The sequence below is a fragment of the Vanessa atalanta genome, chromosome 12, assembly GCF_905147765.1.
Source record: "Vanessa atalanta chromosome 12, ilVanAtal1.2, whole genome shotgun sequence".
NCBI classification, from domain to species: domain Eukaryota; kingdom Metazoa; phylum Arthropoda; class Insecta; order Lepidoptera; family Nymphalidae; genus Vanessa; species Vanessa atalanta.
The window spans coordinates 2,134,383-2,153,811 of NC_061882.1; the positions used below are offsets into that span (position 1 = coordinate 2,134,383).

General features: G+C 31.6%; 2 protein-coding genes across 2 annotated transcripts; both read right to left on the bottom strand.

Moving 5' to 3' along the window:
• On the bottom strand, positions 1-4,965 carry LOC125067861. Its single transcript, XM_047676700.1, has 6 exons — positions 4,831-4,965; positions 3,107-3,188; positions 1,983-2,114; positions 1,387-1,460; positions 977-1,084; positions 1-152 (listed from the first exon to the last, which is right to left on the bottom strand). The coding sequence occupies exons 1-6, from the start codon at positions 4,857-4,859 to the stop codon at positions 5-7; spliced, it is 573 nt and encodes a 190-aa protein (XP_047532656.1). The 5' UTR covers positions 4,860-4,965; the 3' UTR covers positions 1-4.
• Positions 4,966-8,717: 3,752 nt separating this feature from the next.
• LOC125067898 lies at positions 8,718-16,997 on the bottom strand. The gene is made up of 6 exons (XM_047676794.1): positions 16,919-16,997; positions 16,480-16,573; positions 13,533-13,658; positions 11,402-11,496; positions 9,856-9,957; positions 8,718-8,856 (listed from the first exon to the last, which is right to left on the bottom strand). Exons 1-6 carry the CDS (start codon positions 16,942-16,944, stop codon positions 8,718-8,720), a joined length of 582 nt encoding a protein of 193 aa, XP_047532750.1. The 5' UTR covers positions 16,945-16,997.
• Positions 16,998-19,429: the final 2,432 nt, after the last annotated feature.

Genomic DNA, 19,429 nt, shown 5'->3' on the forward strand with positions numbered 1-19,429 from the left:
GATTTTAATGTCGTATTTCAACGAGTCTGGTCACAACGTCAAAGAGACTAAAAGGGCAGAGGTCGAGATATTTGTCACAGTCGCCTCTCAGACCGTCTGCCTCTGCTTGGTAATACTCGTCGTCTAAACCTTCCTCTTTTGATGAAGACGGTCTGAAATTAATCAAATAATTTATTAGCAAGTGAATACTATATTTTTTAATAAATATAATGAAACACATTAAAGTAACAGTTACAACATAATATTTTATATGTAGATTAATATATGTCAAATATAATATCGTGCAAAATATTAACGGATGCAAGTAAAAAAAATAAAATAATCAATACTAAAATACAAAAAAAAATACCAGTTTTATAAATGTAACATAATTTTTGTACTGTTAATGATATGTACAAAGGTTTACATAAGTTGATTTGGGTTAAGAGATTGTTTCACAGTAATAAATGGTCTTATGTATGTGATGTTATCAGAGCTATGCACTTGACATCGGCCTCTTTGGATGTGTCTCATGCATTTTAATACGAAACGAATAGCATAGTATAACATCGTATCCTTGCGATAAAGGAGGTTGGTATTTAATCGTCTGTTTTATCAATGTACCCATAGTGCTATTATATAAGAACAAACAGAAAAATCATTTCCGAAAGTGATTTATAATAATTGTTACTTAGGTATTAAAATAGGATAACATCTAAAGTTTTTAAATCAAGAGTGAGATATGAAGTGATTTCTTACAGAATAGCACAGTAGGTTTAGTTATGCCACAACTTAAACAGAATACTAAATAATCACCTAAAACTTGAAATGAGTAATTTTATCCGATTATTTTTGGTAGTTAGCCAAATATTTACAAAATGTTCATTTACTTAATTTGCTATTATAATTTTGCTCATGTATGGTACATTTACAAACTGATACTTTACTATTTTATTTCACACAGATAAAGCTGAATTAAAGCGTTTTCGATACTCACGTGAAAACAATATGCATTATGTGTCCCAAGAGACCGTTGTGATGAAGCGGCGTTTCAGCGGCCTCGCAAATATTCCGAAGCATACAGCTCTTCCCCTCCATACCGTGTCTGATGCAACAGATTATTATAATTTTACTCGAGAATTACTTCAAAAATGAAAACGAAATATACGTGAAAAGAGATTTCTTATCAAAGGGTAAATAGCTGGCAAACATCGGATGTTCCTATCCAATTCTAAATTCCAATAATCAGAATTTTAGAAAATCTTTTCATGTATTAAGAAAAATTGTAAATAAACTCAGTACCTGAATTTAAAACGAAGGAATATAGCTTTCAGTTCATGATATCGTATGTATGTTTAAAAGAACGTGCTTCGATAACATTTCCATGTTTTCAATCAATGAACTTACTCTTTGAATTTCGTTTCCAGAGTCGTGTATGCCAACTCCCGTGTTATGCTTCGGCTGTGACGTGCAGTAACCACCTGAAAAGAAATATTTGAAAATGTTTCAAATATAACAAAATTGTAACATGGGCATTTCTGGACTGATACCAAAATGTCTTCTGAATAATTCGCTGTCAAACTGTTATTTTGTTGTTTATGAATTGTAATGTAACTTGACATGGTTCAGATTTTATATTATATATTTAATCGATTTAAAAAACATATTTAGACAATATATTAAATAATAATATCAGCTAATGTATTGATTAAGAAAATAACGGATAAATCTATATATTTATTTAATTTCATGAAACATCGATTTTTCTTTTTTTATTTATTATGACGTAATGTATCATTGGCAAAACTTATTTTTGCGGAAAAAATAGGAAGCAGTCGGAAAATTGTATTTTTCAATTTTACGAATTTTAAGTTTAGTAAAAACGTTTTTTTTTTTAATGTTTATTTTTAAGTTGTGTTCAATGTAGTTCTAAGTGTACATTCAGAAAAAAATCGAAGTTGGTTTTGTGAAAAAAAATTATAATTTTACTAAGGTTAACTTACGGGTAGATTTGGGAATATAACTTCATCGATCTGGGTGATGTTGCTGATGACTGCGTAGTTGGACTCAAAATTGTAGGAAACGAATACATTCCTGTCCGGTATGTCGAGGGGTACGGCAATAGCAAGGAACGTCTGCAATTAAGAATAATTAAAACACGTAAAGAACATTGATCATGTTATGGGATGACATTTTGACAGAGGTGACCTCTAGGGGCAGTAGCTATCAATTTTAATATAAGAAATGAATTGTATGAATTTATGTACAATATAAATGCAACAATAAGAAATTGAATAAAATTGAATCAATGTGTAAAAAAGATCACAAAAAGTAAAGGCTTTTTTTTTCTTCCAGAATAAGCAACCGCACGGGAATTATCGTTTACAAATGTATGAACAAACACAAGTACCTTGTCTATTTTCTCACTCTCATAATTCGGCGGGATGTCAAATCCAAAATCATTTTTTTTTTTATATAAATACTATTCCATATAGTTTGACAAGTAAGATATAGTAATACATTATTATTAACTTTTTACAATTACACTATAGAAAAGATTTTTTATATGGCAACATTATAAGCAAAAAGGCATTCAATTAATTAAACTTCATATTTCTTCTTGAGTTCTGTATTTCAAACGAAAACTTTTGAACTTGAAACAAACATTTTCGTTGAGTTGAGTAAAATAAATATAATTCAAAACCGGATGACATCGAAACATTTGTATAATATTTAATTTTACAATAACAAAAACTTCTGTCTTTGTGCATTATGTCAAGAATCATTTAATTCAAATACTAAATTGAATTAAAATAAACTCAGCGTATCTTTAAATAAGGAGACGAATTAAATATTCTTCTAAACAAATCTCAGAGATGACAATATTTAAGAATTAACTAAAAGTCAAAGACCCAATGAAAATGAAACAAATGTTGGTAAGTGGTCACGATCGCCCATAAACATTGGCACACAACACTGTTAGAAAATTATTATAGAAAATTATAACAATTCCTTACATCGCCAATGCGTCACCAACATTTGGAGCTAAGATTTTATATCCAATCTTGTCTTTGATATAAAATCTTATTATAATATATTTATTTAAACGTAAACTCGCCATACTTACTCCATATAAACTTGTAGGTGGAAAGATTAGGCCTCTCTTGGCCACATCGTGCCCACCACAACGAGACATATACAGTGCAGTCCTGTAACACACGTACATAGTTAATTCACACACATTAAAGAGTAGATCTTAAATAATGGTTAATTATAATGTCAACAGTATTTTTAAATTAATTAAAATAATAGTTGTGAATAAAAAAAATGTATTTTATAATGGATTTTCTTCCACGTTCTAAATTAACATATTCACATTATACCATATAGCTTATGAGCTATATGTTGTATAGAATATTAGTATAGTTTCTTTCTTGATTCTAAAATATGTATAATATAATATAATTTAGCAGACCATCAGCAATTAGAAAGAATTTAAGTAAAAAGTAAAGTAAGTGCCTTGATAAAAATATGTATCTGATAAATATAAATTGTGTATTAAGGAATAAATTGTCTCTAGCTGAATTTATTCGATAAAGTGTAAATTAAAATTAACATAACATCAACGAATCGTAACTAAAACGACCAAATAGTTGTTCTAGTAGTATTCTTATTTTGCATTGCATAAAACCAAAACGACGTCTTCGAAGCGGAAGAAAAGATTTAAAATTAAAATGGAGTTTGCATTCGACTCAAGTTCGTCTGGAGGAATTTTTACTTACCTAAGAAACGTTCGTAAACTTAGAATTCTATTTGTAAAATATCGAGAATATGTAAAATTTATCGATTCACGTTTTTAAATTACGAATATATATGTACCTACTGTGTAACTTTTGTTGGTTCTATTAAATTTTTGTTTACTTTATAAATGTGTAAAGAAAAAAATTTAATTTTCTTTCATTTAAAGTCATCGAACGCGCAGTGACATGACAAATTAATTTTGTGAGCTATGAAAAAGATAACCTAGAAGCATCTCGTGAAAAGTATCCTAATTATGATTTAGGAACTGACATTGTCAATGATGACATTAAAAGTCGTTTCTTTTCTTACATGGGCGTAAGTTTATCGTAAATCAATAAGTAAATACACACTTTTATTTCATTTTTAATTATTGTTATAAAAATTAACCTTCAATTGTGTTTGACATACTGTGTCGCCCTAATCACAAAAATATCAGACAATATTTTACATTTGTATTAGTTATTGTTAGGTAGACAGCCAAATGGGCGCTGATTGTATGAAGTCACCATTGGCTATCGATATTTCCAGCGTAAGAATTTTTAACCACTCTTTACATCGCCAATGCGTTATCAACCTTGGGAACTGAGATGGCATGTCTCGGGTAGGTAGGTAGGTTACCCAGCAGGCTTGCACGAATTAATATTACTATATTAAATATTGATAATTATATTTTTAACAAATAAAGAACTACTCAATAGAAAGTATGTAAATAAATTTATATTGTTTTAATAAATATTTTCATAAAAACCACAGATAAAAAATATCATTTAGTTTGAATATTTATAACTCTTAATCCAAGTATGGTACTCTAGTAATTCCTATCATTTTCTCAGTATTACCATGACTAGGATACTTTTCATATGAATTCTGAATCTGAAAAACCCGATCGATCGCTCGTATTTGTTTATTTTAAGTATTTACAAAAAATACATTCGTATAATCCTATGTGATTTATTGCAATGTCTAATTTAAATCCGAAATCATAAATTTAATTAAAACTAAACTATATATTATGTTATTATGAATTTAAAAAATAGTAAGATTACTTACAGTAAAAGTACAGTTCGAGTCCACACCATTTTGTTTAAACAACAGTGTATTTACTGATAAGTTTTTTTTAAATATTGTATTCTGCCTTTCACAAATTTATGATGATTTAATTTACACGACGTCTAAATATTTATCACATATTAAAAAAAATGTTTTTTTTTTTTATTAAATTAGAACGTGGCTTGAATTTTGTATTCCAAAACGCAGATGTTGTTTATCACAGTACAAAAAAAATACTGATTGTCCAGTGGACGCATAGCATTATGCCGATCATATGTATGGAAATTTTGTTGACTTTGTAACAGTACTAGGTGACTATGAAAAACGTGCTAATATCAGTAGCGACGTTGTCTTTCGTTGGTATTTCAACTTTATTGAACCTATATATCATATTAAGAATGTGCAACGATTTAAGATAGTTCGAGTATTTATTGAGAATGAATTGAAAATCAATAACAAGCTCAAGAGTTTATTTAGTCTAATAAAATGTGTTTGACTTCCATTGCTGGCTTCATACTTTTATTATATACAATTTACATTGAACGTTTCAACATTTAATACAAAATACGCAAACAAATAAATGACTATAAATACAGCTACAACATGCATATTTTTACAAATATGGATATAACATACATATTTTAGTTAGTTGTGTATCATCCGTCACCAGTTCATTCAATAAAACATTTGTACATTCGTATAAACAGTGGTACATAAGCTGTAATTTATCACTTTTTAGATTGAAATGACGAATTACCAATTTTTGACACGTATTTTATAAAATTGACACTTGCAGGGATGTTCTCTATTGGCTGAGTAATACCGAGACTAGGGCGTAAGGCGTTTTAGTAACTGCCTTCTGCGAATTTACTCTTCAATGTCTAAAAACTCAAAAGTTCATTATATTTTATAAAAAAATATACCTTTATGGAGATTTTAATTATTTAACGTTTTAGGGAGTACCAATTTTCCAAACGCCTTATTTATGTTATCAACTTAATTGTTTCCCTTAACTTACAAAAACCTTTCAAATATTCATGCGTACTGTAAATTTCTTGAACTGAAATGCTTCGATGATCTATTGGTTAGCTAACAAAAACCACAGATCCTGAGAGATTGATGACATAAAATCTCAGGTCTTACCCGGCAGTTGGTATTTGGAAAGAACGTAAAGCAAGTCATACCCTATTGGTTATATTCCTGAACAGTTTTCGGTTATGCCAAAGATGTTTTTCCGTTGGGTGAGTGAAGGAATAAATAATGTCATACTTAAGCATTCTAAAATATCCTTGGCAAATACGCTGGCAAGCGCCAACTGCATAACGTCCCTTGATATTGGTCGCCATGGCTCTGCTCTGCAGCCATCGAACTAATAATACTCAAAGATCAATATGAAAAATTCAAAACAGCAATTGAATTATATACGACTAGTATTTAGACGCTTATAATACAGGCAACTACAGAAAGGCATGTCAACAGTAATTTGGCGCTTCGAATGCAAGCAATAAAATCGCTTCGCAAACAAAAGGGGGCGCAAACATTTTAATTGGCGTCGAATAAAGCGATGCTTGCTCACTGTTTATTTAGTTCAGATGGATATCAAGGCTTTTGAAGCACGAATTATTATTTTTACATTAGGTCAAGCGAAACTTCAACGGTTATTTAAAACAGGCATTGGATAAGTAACCTGCCATTAATATTTTATTCGTAGATTTCAATTCGTGCTAATTTTTTTTTGCCTCTTTTGTGCTTGGAATTATTATTGGTTTCAATTTGTTGATTTTTGTAAGCTTCATTCGGAAAATATCAGGTTCATTCCAAACTAATAATTTCCCTTTAAAATTAAATATTCTATTGACATTTTGAATTATGACTATCAGTGTTACAGTGAATAATTTATATTTATACTACACTAGTACTATTACCATAATTTATACTCATTCTCCGGTATCATAGCTGGAAAAAAAACAGTTCACTGCGATCAGAGTCAACAGAGAAGATTCTAAGGAATCCTCCACTAGACTAGGGCGTGTCAACTTTCTATTAAGAATTAAACACTACAGAGAATTGATTGACAAAAAAATTAGGTATACTTTAATTAACCTGACCCAGAATTCGATTACGAGAACTTTAAAGTTGCTGTTCTACAAATCGAATCATTAGATGAAGCAGTTAATTTGTACAATCGTAATAAGCGAATTATGTCCTTATAACAGGTTTTTTCCTTTTATTAAATATTAAGTTAAGCCCGAAACAAACATTAGAAGCAATTTATCCTAGTTTCGTTTACAACGTTTTTGCATCATCAATTTGCAATTCTGTCATGTCAGCACTACGTAAAGCAAGTGAAATGAGAATTTGACCAAGAAGAGCGTATAGTTATTTCTCTTTTCAACCTTACGATACAGAAAAAGTCACAAATATTATTATTACATTAAGATTTGCAACTTCATTCCTTTTACAAAATTATATCGTAATTAAGACTAAAAAAGGGACTCGGACATGTCTGCATTTTGTATTCTTTCTGTAATTTGTTTCAAAGTTATATTTTTTAACTTTTATTCACGAAATATATTAAATCATAATATTAACTAGTGTTGGCTCATCATTATCTCTAAAATTTTAGGAAAACATTATTAATTCGAATGTTTCGAACATTGTTTTTTTCTACTGCATCATAATTTTTATCTATTAATATATAGATCTACATTTCATTATATATGTACATTCATTCACTATACATAAATGTGTAAATACGATTTTTAATCTGAATTCTCAAATCCTATATTCTGCTTTGAAACGAATAGTCAAGCAATTTACCTATACGCCAATATTTACCGCGTCAGCTATACCGATTGATGGTGCAAACGAGTTGAAAACGCCATTGAAATTTGACTCTTATGACAATATGAACAGAGTTCACTTAGATATTTTAAATGTATTACTTGACAGTGTTATCGATAACGATATATTGATTGTACGCCCGATTAGTGTGTTTTTCGTCCAAGTATGCGTTTTAGACGGAAGAGATAATTGTTTTTAGGGAATGAATAGCACCATCATAGTATTGAATATTTCATGATATGAAAGCAGCTTTTATGGTAATTACGAGTTGCGCTTATGTGTTAGTTTATGTATATACATCTCGATCGTATGATGTAATGTTATATATATGTGAGTGAAGTGAATTGCAGGTTTTTTTTCTACTACAGACTGAACCACTACTTGGTGGTAGTGCTTTGTGTAAGCTCATCTGGGTAGGTACCACTCATCAGATATTCTACCGCCAAATAACAGTACTCTGTATTGTTGTGTTTCGGTTAGAAGGGTGAGTGAGCCAGTCTAATCACAGGCACAAGGGACATAACATCTTACAGCGCTTTTGTCTATGGGCGGTGGGGACCACTTACCATCAGGTGGCCCATATGCTCGTCCGCCAACCAATGCCATAAAAAATCATCCTATTGGCACTTGGCATGACGATTTATGATTAAGGTTCAGTTGCTATATTCGAAAACGATTCGTTTTGCTCACTAATCGTAACATTATCGACAAGGCGTAATTCAAAAGTGTTCCTATAAACATTTTTTGGTAATGTGTATGTGATCTAAAAATTTAAAGCAGCTTTTCTATGGCTCGTTTTTCGTAACTGAAAAATGATCGGTACTGATGTATATTAACGATTCAATGAATTAAATTTATGAATGCCTCATATACTATTTGCCAATTTGATGCCATGCCAATCCAAGTAATAAAACTGGTTCCGTGTTGTATTTGTAATGTCATAATTTATGTTCATGACAAGGTACGAGTTACATATAATTAATTTATTTTGGACATTGCCATTCTCGTGATTTAATGAAAGAACAGTTAGCAAAAATTATTTATTATAATACCATTGAAATTCTCTCGATAGGATTGATTTGACAAAGATTGATGTAGTCCTCGCATTTGTTCTCCAGGCCCCAGTATTCCGCCTCGTAGTAGGAATCATCAACATCGTCTTCTGATATGGACGCTGAAGGCCTTAAAAAAACATACTAATGTATATAAAGGAATTCAAACTCAGCGATTTTTTTCCCATAAATGGCTACATCAAAAGCGGAACGCCCGTATACTAAGCACAAATGTAATTGAAAACAAACAAACTAACAGTTCATTTTAAGGAAACGAATTTAGTAACCCGTATTTGTAAAACGAAGAAGGCAAAATTTGAGAAGACAAAGGCTTTTAGTTTTGAAAAGAATAAAATTCGACTGTATAAATTTCTTTTGGAAAACAGATGACGTACTATTCAGAGGTATCTAGATTTCTCACATCCCTTAAATGTCTGGTACATTTATTAGATTTCATCTGTGCCGCAATGTTTCACAGTCACCACATGTCCTGATATTACTTTCCTAATATGAAATATTCCACCAGTGGCTTGGAATTTTCAAGTTTATTATAGAGACCGTAAATCTCTAAATCGTTTAAATTTTACAATGTCAACACTATGGGGTCGGGGTTTAATGAGCTCAAACCGTTGCACCAATGTTTGATTGGTTTGGGAATGGAATTGCTTTTATTCGGGTTCGGGTCGACCATATTAGAATATTTCATGATAATTTGAATGTTAATTCTTGTAATTAGAATAATATAATGTTTCATTGCTGGTCAAAGAAATCTCTTCTCGTGGAGCGGTTTTGCGGTTTTATTCACCACGCTGTTCCAAAGTACATTGTACATTGGATGTTGATACACTTCTGGCAATTTTGTTTTCCATAGCATACAAAATTCCTCACGATGTTTTCATTCATTATATAGCACGAAATGAATTTTGTTAACTTATATGACACTACATTTATCCAAATACACCAATTTTTTATCCGAAATACTTGTTTAATGGCATATCGAGTTATACAGTCTATAAATATATATGTAAAAGATATGTAAAATTTAGAAGAACTTTCATATATAAACGTCTGATGTTTACCAGACAACGAATCCGAGTATTTATAAGTAACTTATCTTAAAGTGACTCACGTAAGAATAAGATGGAGTAAATCGCCTAGGACGCCGTTATGCAAGAATTGCGAAGAGTTCTCACAAATGGTCCTGAGTAAGCATAGCCTCGGGTAACCGTGTCTGAAAAATAGACGTAAAAATCAAGGAATCGTCCTTTAAAGAGCGATTTTCATTGTCTTTAAATCATTAATGTAATGTTGAAGAGTTTAAAATACATTGAGTTTCAAGAGCTTAAGAAGTATCCTTAAGATAATTGGGTTTTAATTGAATTTATGTGTTTTATTCTGTGGTAATTTTATGTCTTAATAAAATTATAAAGTTTGTAATTGATATGAGAATGAAGGCTGGATTTTTTTCCTTACGCGCCCATGATATCACTATTAAGATTAACGTTGGAAAACCTTCAAACATACTCAAACACGTGTTATTGATGTGTTTGTTATCAATTACCGATCTTAGAATTATTTAAAAAACATCTTCTAACCATTTCGCCTTCTCGACTCTTTTAATATGAAGCTAATGAATCAAATGAATGTTAATTAAACCTTGCAAATAGATAGATAAAATTTTGTAATTGTATTTGAATAATTAAATTGAAAAAAAAATAAACATCTATCAACATAAATTACAAAACAGATAATATGTTCAATAAAGTTAGTTAAAGAAGAAACCAATGAAAGAAAACTTCAAAAGACTACTGAAGAGAGCCCACCACTCAATAAAGGTGTGTAGAAGTATCTCAAATCGCAGTATTTTATCATTACGTATGTATCTGGCGCTAGCTAGTAATTTATTTGAGATGTTCAGTGGGTCGTGTTCGGCAGTAGAATTACTGGATTAGGAAGCTGGCATGTACCGTCTCTTTATTAGCTTAAGTTTAACCTTAAATTATGACCTAATATATAAGAAAGATAAATTCTTGGCCATTTGGAAATATTTCTAATTTTGTTTTAAATTACACGATGATGCTGGTATAATTTTTAATTCAATATACCTTGAAAATTTAAGATGCTCGTTATAGCTTTGTATCAGTAGATGGCGTTAATTGGTTATTTTGTATTTATCGACATTCTTTTACTGGGTGTGTATGCTAAAGACTCGTTACTATTGGCTAGAATATTAGCTGCAGATTCCGAGGTATTAGGTTCAAAACCCCGTGTCGGGCTAATAAAGTGTCCTTGGGTGCTTTTGTTTTGATTTTTTTTTATGATATAGGTTGATCTGGTTCAATTGTGCCACGTGATGGTAAGTGGACACCTCCATCCATATACATCGATGCTGTAAGAAATATTCAGCATTTCTAAGCTGGACAATGCTCCACGAACCTTGGGAACTAAGATGCTATGTCCCTTGTGCCTCCACACTATACTGGCTCATTCACCTTTCAAACCGGAAGACAACAATACAACGCAAAATTTCCATTGGTAATAGCAGAGGTAGCATAAATCGGTAAGGAAGACATCAGCATTTCTAATAACATAGATCATATATTAGTTAAATATAATATTAATTAAAACCCATACATGAAAATACATGAAATTACGGAACAAATTCTTTTTTTTACCTTTCTAGCATATCCTCAATAAATATGTACAAACTCCGTCGAGTTAAAAACTGTTTGTTGTCTCTGGATTTCCTTAGGTGAGGGAGACTTGGTGCCTGGAAATTATTAACTTCGTATACCATCGGTTTATATTTTGACAATTTAAAAGTATAACCCGTACTTATAATATTAATATGGATCACAATTACAATTTGTCATGAGAATTATGACAATATCTTTATTTATAGCATAATTTATTGAGAAAAGCCTTCAATTGATCTGATTACAAAGAAATTAGAAGTTGGTCGTATCAGTTATAATGATAAGAAATCGAGGAATTTTCAATATTTATGAAAACAAAACAAGATATGCTTGTCAAGTCTGAGGATATTTATATTTACTATGGAGAGTCAAAGTTGCTTTTCTAATATAAGTAACTAAAATAATTTATTATATGATGTCTTCTTTTTGTTTTTAGAGTAACTTGCAAATTTAAGTAATGTGTAAAGGCCAAAAATGTACTCTCTTGTTTATAAAATAGGACTAGCAAACACCTGATGGTAAAGGGTCACCATCGCTCAAATAAATTTGCGCATCTAAGAAATATTTAGCCATTTCTTAGAACACCAATGCGCTAACCTTGAGAACTAAGATGTTATGCTCTTTGTGCCTGTAGGTGTATTTTCCCTTAAAATCGGAGTACATTGATGTCGAGTGATGGTCAGTTATTGTTTGGCGATCGAATAAAACTAAAACATGTAAACAAATTCAAATGGATCTAAATAATTTGCCATTTTTTAAGGCTTTTTGGCAAACGGCATGAGGTTCTCTCACGCCGTCATGTGTTGCCGCCGCTGTCTTCCACTTTATGTGCGTGGTTCGTAATGCATATACTACATATCTAGTACCTAATTATTATTGTTTCATAAGAAAATACCGATATCCATGTCTTACATTCACATCCCGATTTCGTGACGGTTACATATATTTATTTTTAATAAAAAACATTATAGATAATTTGGTAACACAAATGCTGGACCATCTGTATAAAACACCTTTCATACAATTTCGGCCGATGTAAATGTCATCATTACAATTCATTACAATCGGATTGTCTACGGTTTTGCCAAATTAACACCGATGGCCTCAATTAGTGGATAGCTCTGGCCTTATCATTACGGTAAATAATTGAATTTCAAACAAGACCCGACATTTTCATTTACACGTATTTTATAAGGTAAGCTTTATAAAATACGTGTAAATGAAAATGTCCCGCACTGCATAAATCAGCTCTTGAATTTTTTACTTTCTCAATCATATGATTAGAAGCGGTTCATAATTCGTGCAGTATGATTTCATGGTGTGTTCTTAACCTTATATTTCAATATTTCTGTTAATTATGACACAGGAAATTATGATAATAAATTGGAATAAGTTCTATTTGATATTTATTTTTTAGGGAGACAGATAACCAAAAGAGTTACTCGTTAAATACATGTATTATGTACAAAGCCCTGGTTCTGGCGGAGTAGAATATAGCCAGTACATTTTAACCCGTTGGTATCTTAAGAGGCTTCCAAGGAGTTTTTCGTTAAAAGCACCCATCAATCGAGCTCGTAAGTACCACGTGCAAAAGTTTTCCCAAGAAGACATAACGTTCGGCAGGCGAAGGGCCGTAAATAATTCCAAAAAAATGGGACGTGTATAATCGAATTATGTCAAAAACACATGTTTACAAATCTTTATAGATAAATATCAGGTGTGCGTTTGTTCATAATTCTATTCCTCCAAACGGCTTTATCGATGTTGATTCATTGCAGTATAAAAATTACTGGAAAAAAAAACACCTTTGAGGTAACTTTTATGACTTATTTCTTTCCGAAATGATAGTAAATTTTTGGTTAACAATAAACAAGTGTATTACATATTTTGAGCTAATTTTAGGGGCTTCGCCCGCATTTTAGCGGCATTGGTTTTAAGTATGCAAAAGTAGTCTATGTACTTCCCTGGGGTTCAAGCTTGCTTTGTACTATCATCAATTTCGGATAAATGATTTAGCCGTTGCAGCAAAAAAGCAGACAGAGTTAGTTTCGCATTTACAATTTAGATTTTGAGTTTAACTTCACTTTGGACTATACTGTACTATACTTACGTCAATATCTCCAAGCAATGGTTCCAAATAGGTTGCATTGTCCACGTTATAGTAATTCGCTTCGAAAAACCAAGCGACGCTCACCAATGTGTCACCTGGTAGCGGTACAGAAACAGTTGCGAACACCTATTTAAAAAAAGCAATTTTAAATTTAGATCCATTCTTTAGTAAAATTTATTCAAAAAAATATTAATATGCCACATATAACATCAATATATAAGGGTGAAACTAATGGATCTTAGCCAATTTCGAAATATCTCGTAGGTCTACTTGCTAACATATAATGCTGAAGATCCAGAGGTCCTGGTCTTGCTGCGTTGGTAATGTATGTATATACATTCGTGCCTCAGGAAGGTAAGTAGATCCAGTAGTGAAGCCAGGACCTAAATGAGGTTGGATCCCAGGTCATAGGTTTTAGAATGCTTTTTTGCATTAGGTTGGATATTGCTTGCTGAAAAGTTTAATTAGAAACATAATGGTCCACTTAATGATTTATCACGGAACAAATGTGGTGCTTTTACTCTTGGGCAGCTTGAGCCTTTTAATCTACCACTTCCCTCTTCTTTGAATCTACCACTTGGTCCAGTGACTGATCTTTCCCTAGTTATTTCAGATTACCATCCCGTAGACTATGAAATTGAGGAAATCATTAAATTGAATTAAGTATATTTTCGATTAATTAACTACTTGTATTCATATTTTTTTAAAACATGAACGCTATAAGCTTATCAAACACCCTTAGCGTTTAGCGGATGCTTAGTTAAACACATATTTATCTCTTTCCGTCAAAATTATTTTGAAATTCAAAAATGAAAGACAAATGCTTTGTTTAAATTCTCATCATCTAAACATCACTCATATGTGAATTTGTATTCCCAGTTTTATTAAGATTACCTTATCGATTATCGCATTAAATTATCGGAGTTTAAATAAATGTCATAATTTTTTTTGGCAAGAAAGAAATACAGTCAGACAAATCTTTTATTCGTCTCACGTACACTAAGACATCTTGTAAGCAAGAGCGTCACTCACTCAAACTAATGCATACCGATAATAATTTGACGTGGAAGGGTGCGCCTTCGTGAGTGAATAGACAGATCTATACGTAAAGAAACAGCATGTTAATACTCCACAGCTAGCCAAAGTTTTCCTCTCCCTTTTGACGAGAAGATTTTTAGCTTACTCTATCCTACTGCTCCCATGCGTGATAATGAATAAACGTAGTAGATTCTCATCAACGTGCAGGTACCTTTAAATACCAATACCAATTAAGCACATGAATTTAATGGGTTTCTCCGGGCTTGAACTCAGAATCATTGGTTAAGATTGTTGTCACCACTGGACTGTCACGGCTTATAATTTATTAAGCCATGATATATGAATGTATTTGGTTATATATTACACCAAATGCTCCGTTATATGTAGATGTATTTCATATAGATGTCAACATAATTTTCTAAGTTGTGAGATGCATTTGGTAACTTGCCAAATGAAATCCTGCTTCCGACCGGAATATATCGAATATACGAAGAATCAACGAAGATCTAAAAGGGTTCGAATAACGTTTAATCTGTTAACGTTGCTACTTTCGTTATATAATTTGTCATAAAACATTAAAATTGTTTTATAAATTAGGATTTTTGAAATTCGATCGTTTTATTTTTTAATTTACATTGTGAGATGACTTCATGCAAGCGCGTTTGGGTAGGTACCAACCACTATCACATGTTCTACTGCCAAACAGCAATACGTAGGATTGTTTTGTTCCGGTTTGATGGGTGAGTGAGCCAGTGTAAATACATGCACAAGGGACATAACTTAGTTCCCGTTGGTGGCGCATTGCAGTGATAATGGACGGCTGATATTTCCAAAATTGCCATGGGCTGCCAAGTCTATGGGCTGTGGTGATAACTTACTACCAGGTGCTCCCTATGTCCGTCTGCCTACCAATTTTAAATAATTTAGTATTTTAGTAAAACGCTTGCACATATAGGAAGAAAGTTCTCTCTAGTTCCAGTGCAAGTGTCAAAATAATTTGCAACATACAACGATCATGACAAATGATTAATTGTTTCAACACAGAATTACATAAAAACTCAGTATTATCGGTTCGGACTTAAACGCACTACGCCTCTTAATATTACATAACAAATTCCACCCACTGGACCATCTCGTCTCGGTGCGGCTGACAGGTTGATAATGTCAGAAGTATTAAGTTGTCATCCCGCAGAAGCGCACTGAAAATCTTCACACGTGTACTTCTGCTTTGTATTCAAACATATGAGCCATCGCTCACAGCCTCCCACGGACTACGCGGGAATATTAATTCATATTCGTTGGAATTCATACTGTGCGTCTATTCATAGCCGGTTGTTGATGTGTATTAGTTTTAAATATGTGAAGTTTGGTAAACGAATGTTTCTTTAATCCAGTAGCTAGATTTGAAGGATCATGAGGGTATTAATGCTGGTTGGCCAATAATAGCGAATAGGTTTTGCTAATTGGCGTGTATTTTGGTACAAAAAGTCAACATATATATATATATATATATGTTGACTATAATGTAATATTGCATAACTTGCTCTTTATAATGTCTTTAAATAGTTGTCAGTCTTTTTTTTTTTAATTCTTATTTTAATATTCAGCATCCTATCAATTCGGTTTAAAGATTATTATTATTTAATCCAAAAGTTCGCCTTTAAAATATTATACATACGTTTTGATTAACCGGACTTTTAGTTTCTTTATTTTTTATAAAATAAAATCTTTCCAAAATTTTACAAATTTTTCGTGGAATAATTTTTAAGTGGTCGCAAATCGTGGCATAATCTTACGTGTTTTTTAAGATATGTTGAATCGTGAAAATAAGCCGTTTTTAGTGTTGCCGTATTCTAAAAAGTATTTAAAGTAATCTAAATGTATATGTATATAGAGCTAATATACTTACTCCCCACTGTGTGCTTGGTGTGAATAATAGATATCTTCTTTGCCTTTTTACTGCTGTTGTTCGTGTATTAAGTGCTACATGAAGTACACAGATACTGAAAAAGAATAGGTTGTTAACTTCTAACCGTTAACTGATAAATTCAGTAAAATGATATGCGTAGTGCAATGTGAATTGTATTACAGCTTGATTTATAAGTCTTAATGTCAAATCAGTGACAACTGGAGCAACGTCACAGTGAAGCAACAAATGTGAATACAAAAATGATTAATTAAGGTGACTTTTAAGGCGCTTTTAAAGCACTATTTACAAAAGGACACAACATTTGCTACTATCGAAAATTTGTATTCGCTTCTGTTGCTTCACTATAATCTTCCGCACGCTCCATCTGGCTTTTGTTTTTTATATACTTGACATTTTTGAAATGTTTAGATATACGTACATAATTAATTTTCGATTTATCCACATAGCTCCAATCAATACAATCTTGCTAATTTGTTAAACGACTATCCGACTTGGAATTAACACCGTATATGTTCAAGAATATAACAGTATATTACAAACGAACTAAAAACTAAGCCATTATTATTTTCTGCTATACGAAATTGAATTTTAAGTTATAGATAATACGGTTAATTTAGATTGTTTGCGTGATAGACGATATGTGATGCTAATGTGAGCTTAGCGTAAACATCTATATCACGGTTAACGTTCGTCATAGGTTTATTGGGATAGCAAATTTGTTAAGCTGCTCTTTCTATGTGTGTACATCTATAAACATTTAATATTCATATTAAATAAAAATTTATTGAAATTTTATTCATTTCAACAGACCCTTTTTACGATTCCAATTCTGTTACCGATGAAAAACGCCAGTTCCGATACGTTTTTTATTTTGAATAGGTTCGTTAGCTTAGTGGCTAGCTTATGAAATCGGTAAGAATATTGAGTTTTAACGATAAAGTCTAAGAAGCAGGAGAGTTATGACGTAATTGACAGTATTAAGCTCCTATTAGTTCATCTCTTTCTCTCCTATTAGATCTATTAAGGAGTGAGTGAAAGATGTTGCATATGTGATTGTACACATACTTGTGAATTACAATGTATATGCAGTCCCATATATTTGGTATTTAAAATAGGATACTATGGCTAATATTGAGAATGCCGAAATCGAGATAGGCTATTGTGGTCAAAATTAGAATAGACTACCGTCGGAATTTAGCTAGGTTTGGTAATCACTCAACTGATATTCTACCGCCAAACAGCAACGGTTAGTATTGTTGTGTTCCGATTTTAAGGGTGAGTGAGCCAGTGTACCTACAGCCATGGAAATAATATCTTAGCTATCAAGGATGTTAGCGCATTGGCGATGTAAGGTATGTTTAAAATTTGTAACAGAACCAATGGCTACGGGTAGTGGTGACCACTTACCATCTGCCCGTTTGCCCGTTCGTTAACCAATATTTTAATAAAAAAACGCTAATGTAGTCGGAATTGAGATACTAGTACTAGTATAAATGCTACTCGTACTATATAGGATCGAAAACTGATGGTTTCGTGTTAATTTAATTGTCAATTCCTATTGGGTATTTAACTTTCTGGAAATGTTTGTTTCGAGTATTTAGATTAATTTTTCGATAAAATGAAAAACACGTTTTCTAGTAAAAACTAAATCTTAAGGCTTCTGTTACCATTTATTCGAGAGATTTTTATGATAACATTTCGGCTAAAATAGGATATTCATCTATCATGAATTATTACACAATCACGAGCGTATTTTAAACATCAAGTTTTCTAAACTTTAGTTTAGGATATCATAATTATTTAAAATTTCAGTTATATGCGATAACTGATTATGTACGAACATCAAGCTTGTCACCGAATGGAAATAGTCTGAAACGCGCTAATTGGCTGAACCAAAGGAAGGCACGAAACTTATAATCATGGCTTATCCTTATTAGTGAGGGATTAAGGGTCAATTTTGTTTAATAAACGAGAACAAAATAAACATGTAAATCCCGATATGTATTCAATGATTTAAGACAAAAGAGTTATGAAGTAAATTAATAAAATATAAAAAATCGTTCACGTACGAGAAACAAAACAGTACGACTGTAGTAAACAATGTCGCAAAATTCCTTCCCATAAATAAAGGGAATGGCACACACGATCAACGTCACGAACAGGAAAGATAGACTAACCGTATAAAGAAAACAAAAAAAACATCAAACGTTCGTATGCGAGTAAAATTTTTACGCAAACATCGCGTCTGACTCATGGGGTACCAATTACCACATCAAAAGCCTTCACGTTCAGACATACCAATGGGGAGAGGCTAAATAGGATTTTGCGGTGAACGTAAGCAAATAATAGTGCAACTAATTTCATTTTAGCTCCTACCGATCGCATGATAATGTACTTGGATATAATTCATATTGTATTGGATAGTGTATTAAGAGTTGACATTATTTAATACGTTTTTATTTCAATACGCTTATCAGAATTATTATATATTTTAGTAGAAACATTGTATAACTTCTTATCTAGAATATACGTTATACAGATAAACTATAAATTTGAATTATTTCATTCAATATAAAAAATATTTGGTGACTCTCTAATTTTGTCGTATTATAATAATGTTTTATATAACTTATTACTATTCAAATGTGTGTGTTTGCTGCTCAATTGTTCCAAAACTGCAGAACTAATTCGAATGAAACTTTATGCATAGGTAGAGTATATCATAAAGTACGGCATCTACTACTTAATCTATTTATATCGTATTCATAAAAAATAATATCATCTATTAAAGTCACAGTCAGCAAGGCGGGCATGAACTAATTTTATACAGTAAATTTCAATGAGTTCCGTTTGATATTTTATTGATAAAGTATTTTAATGGGGGAATTGATTATAAGTCCTTATTATTTAAAAGTTTTGTTTGTTGAAA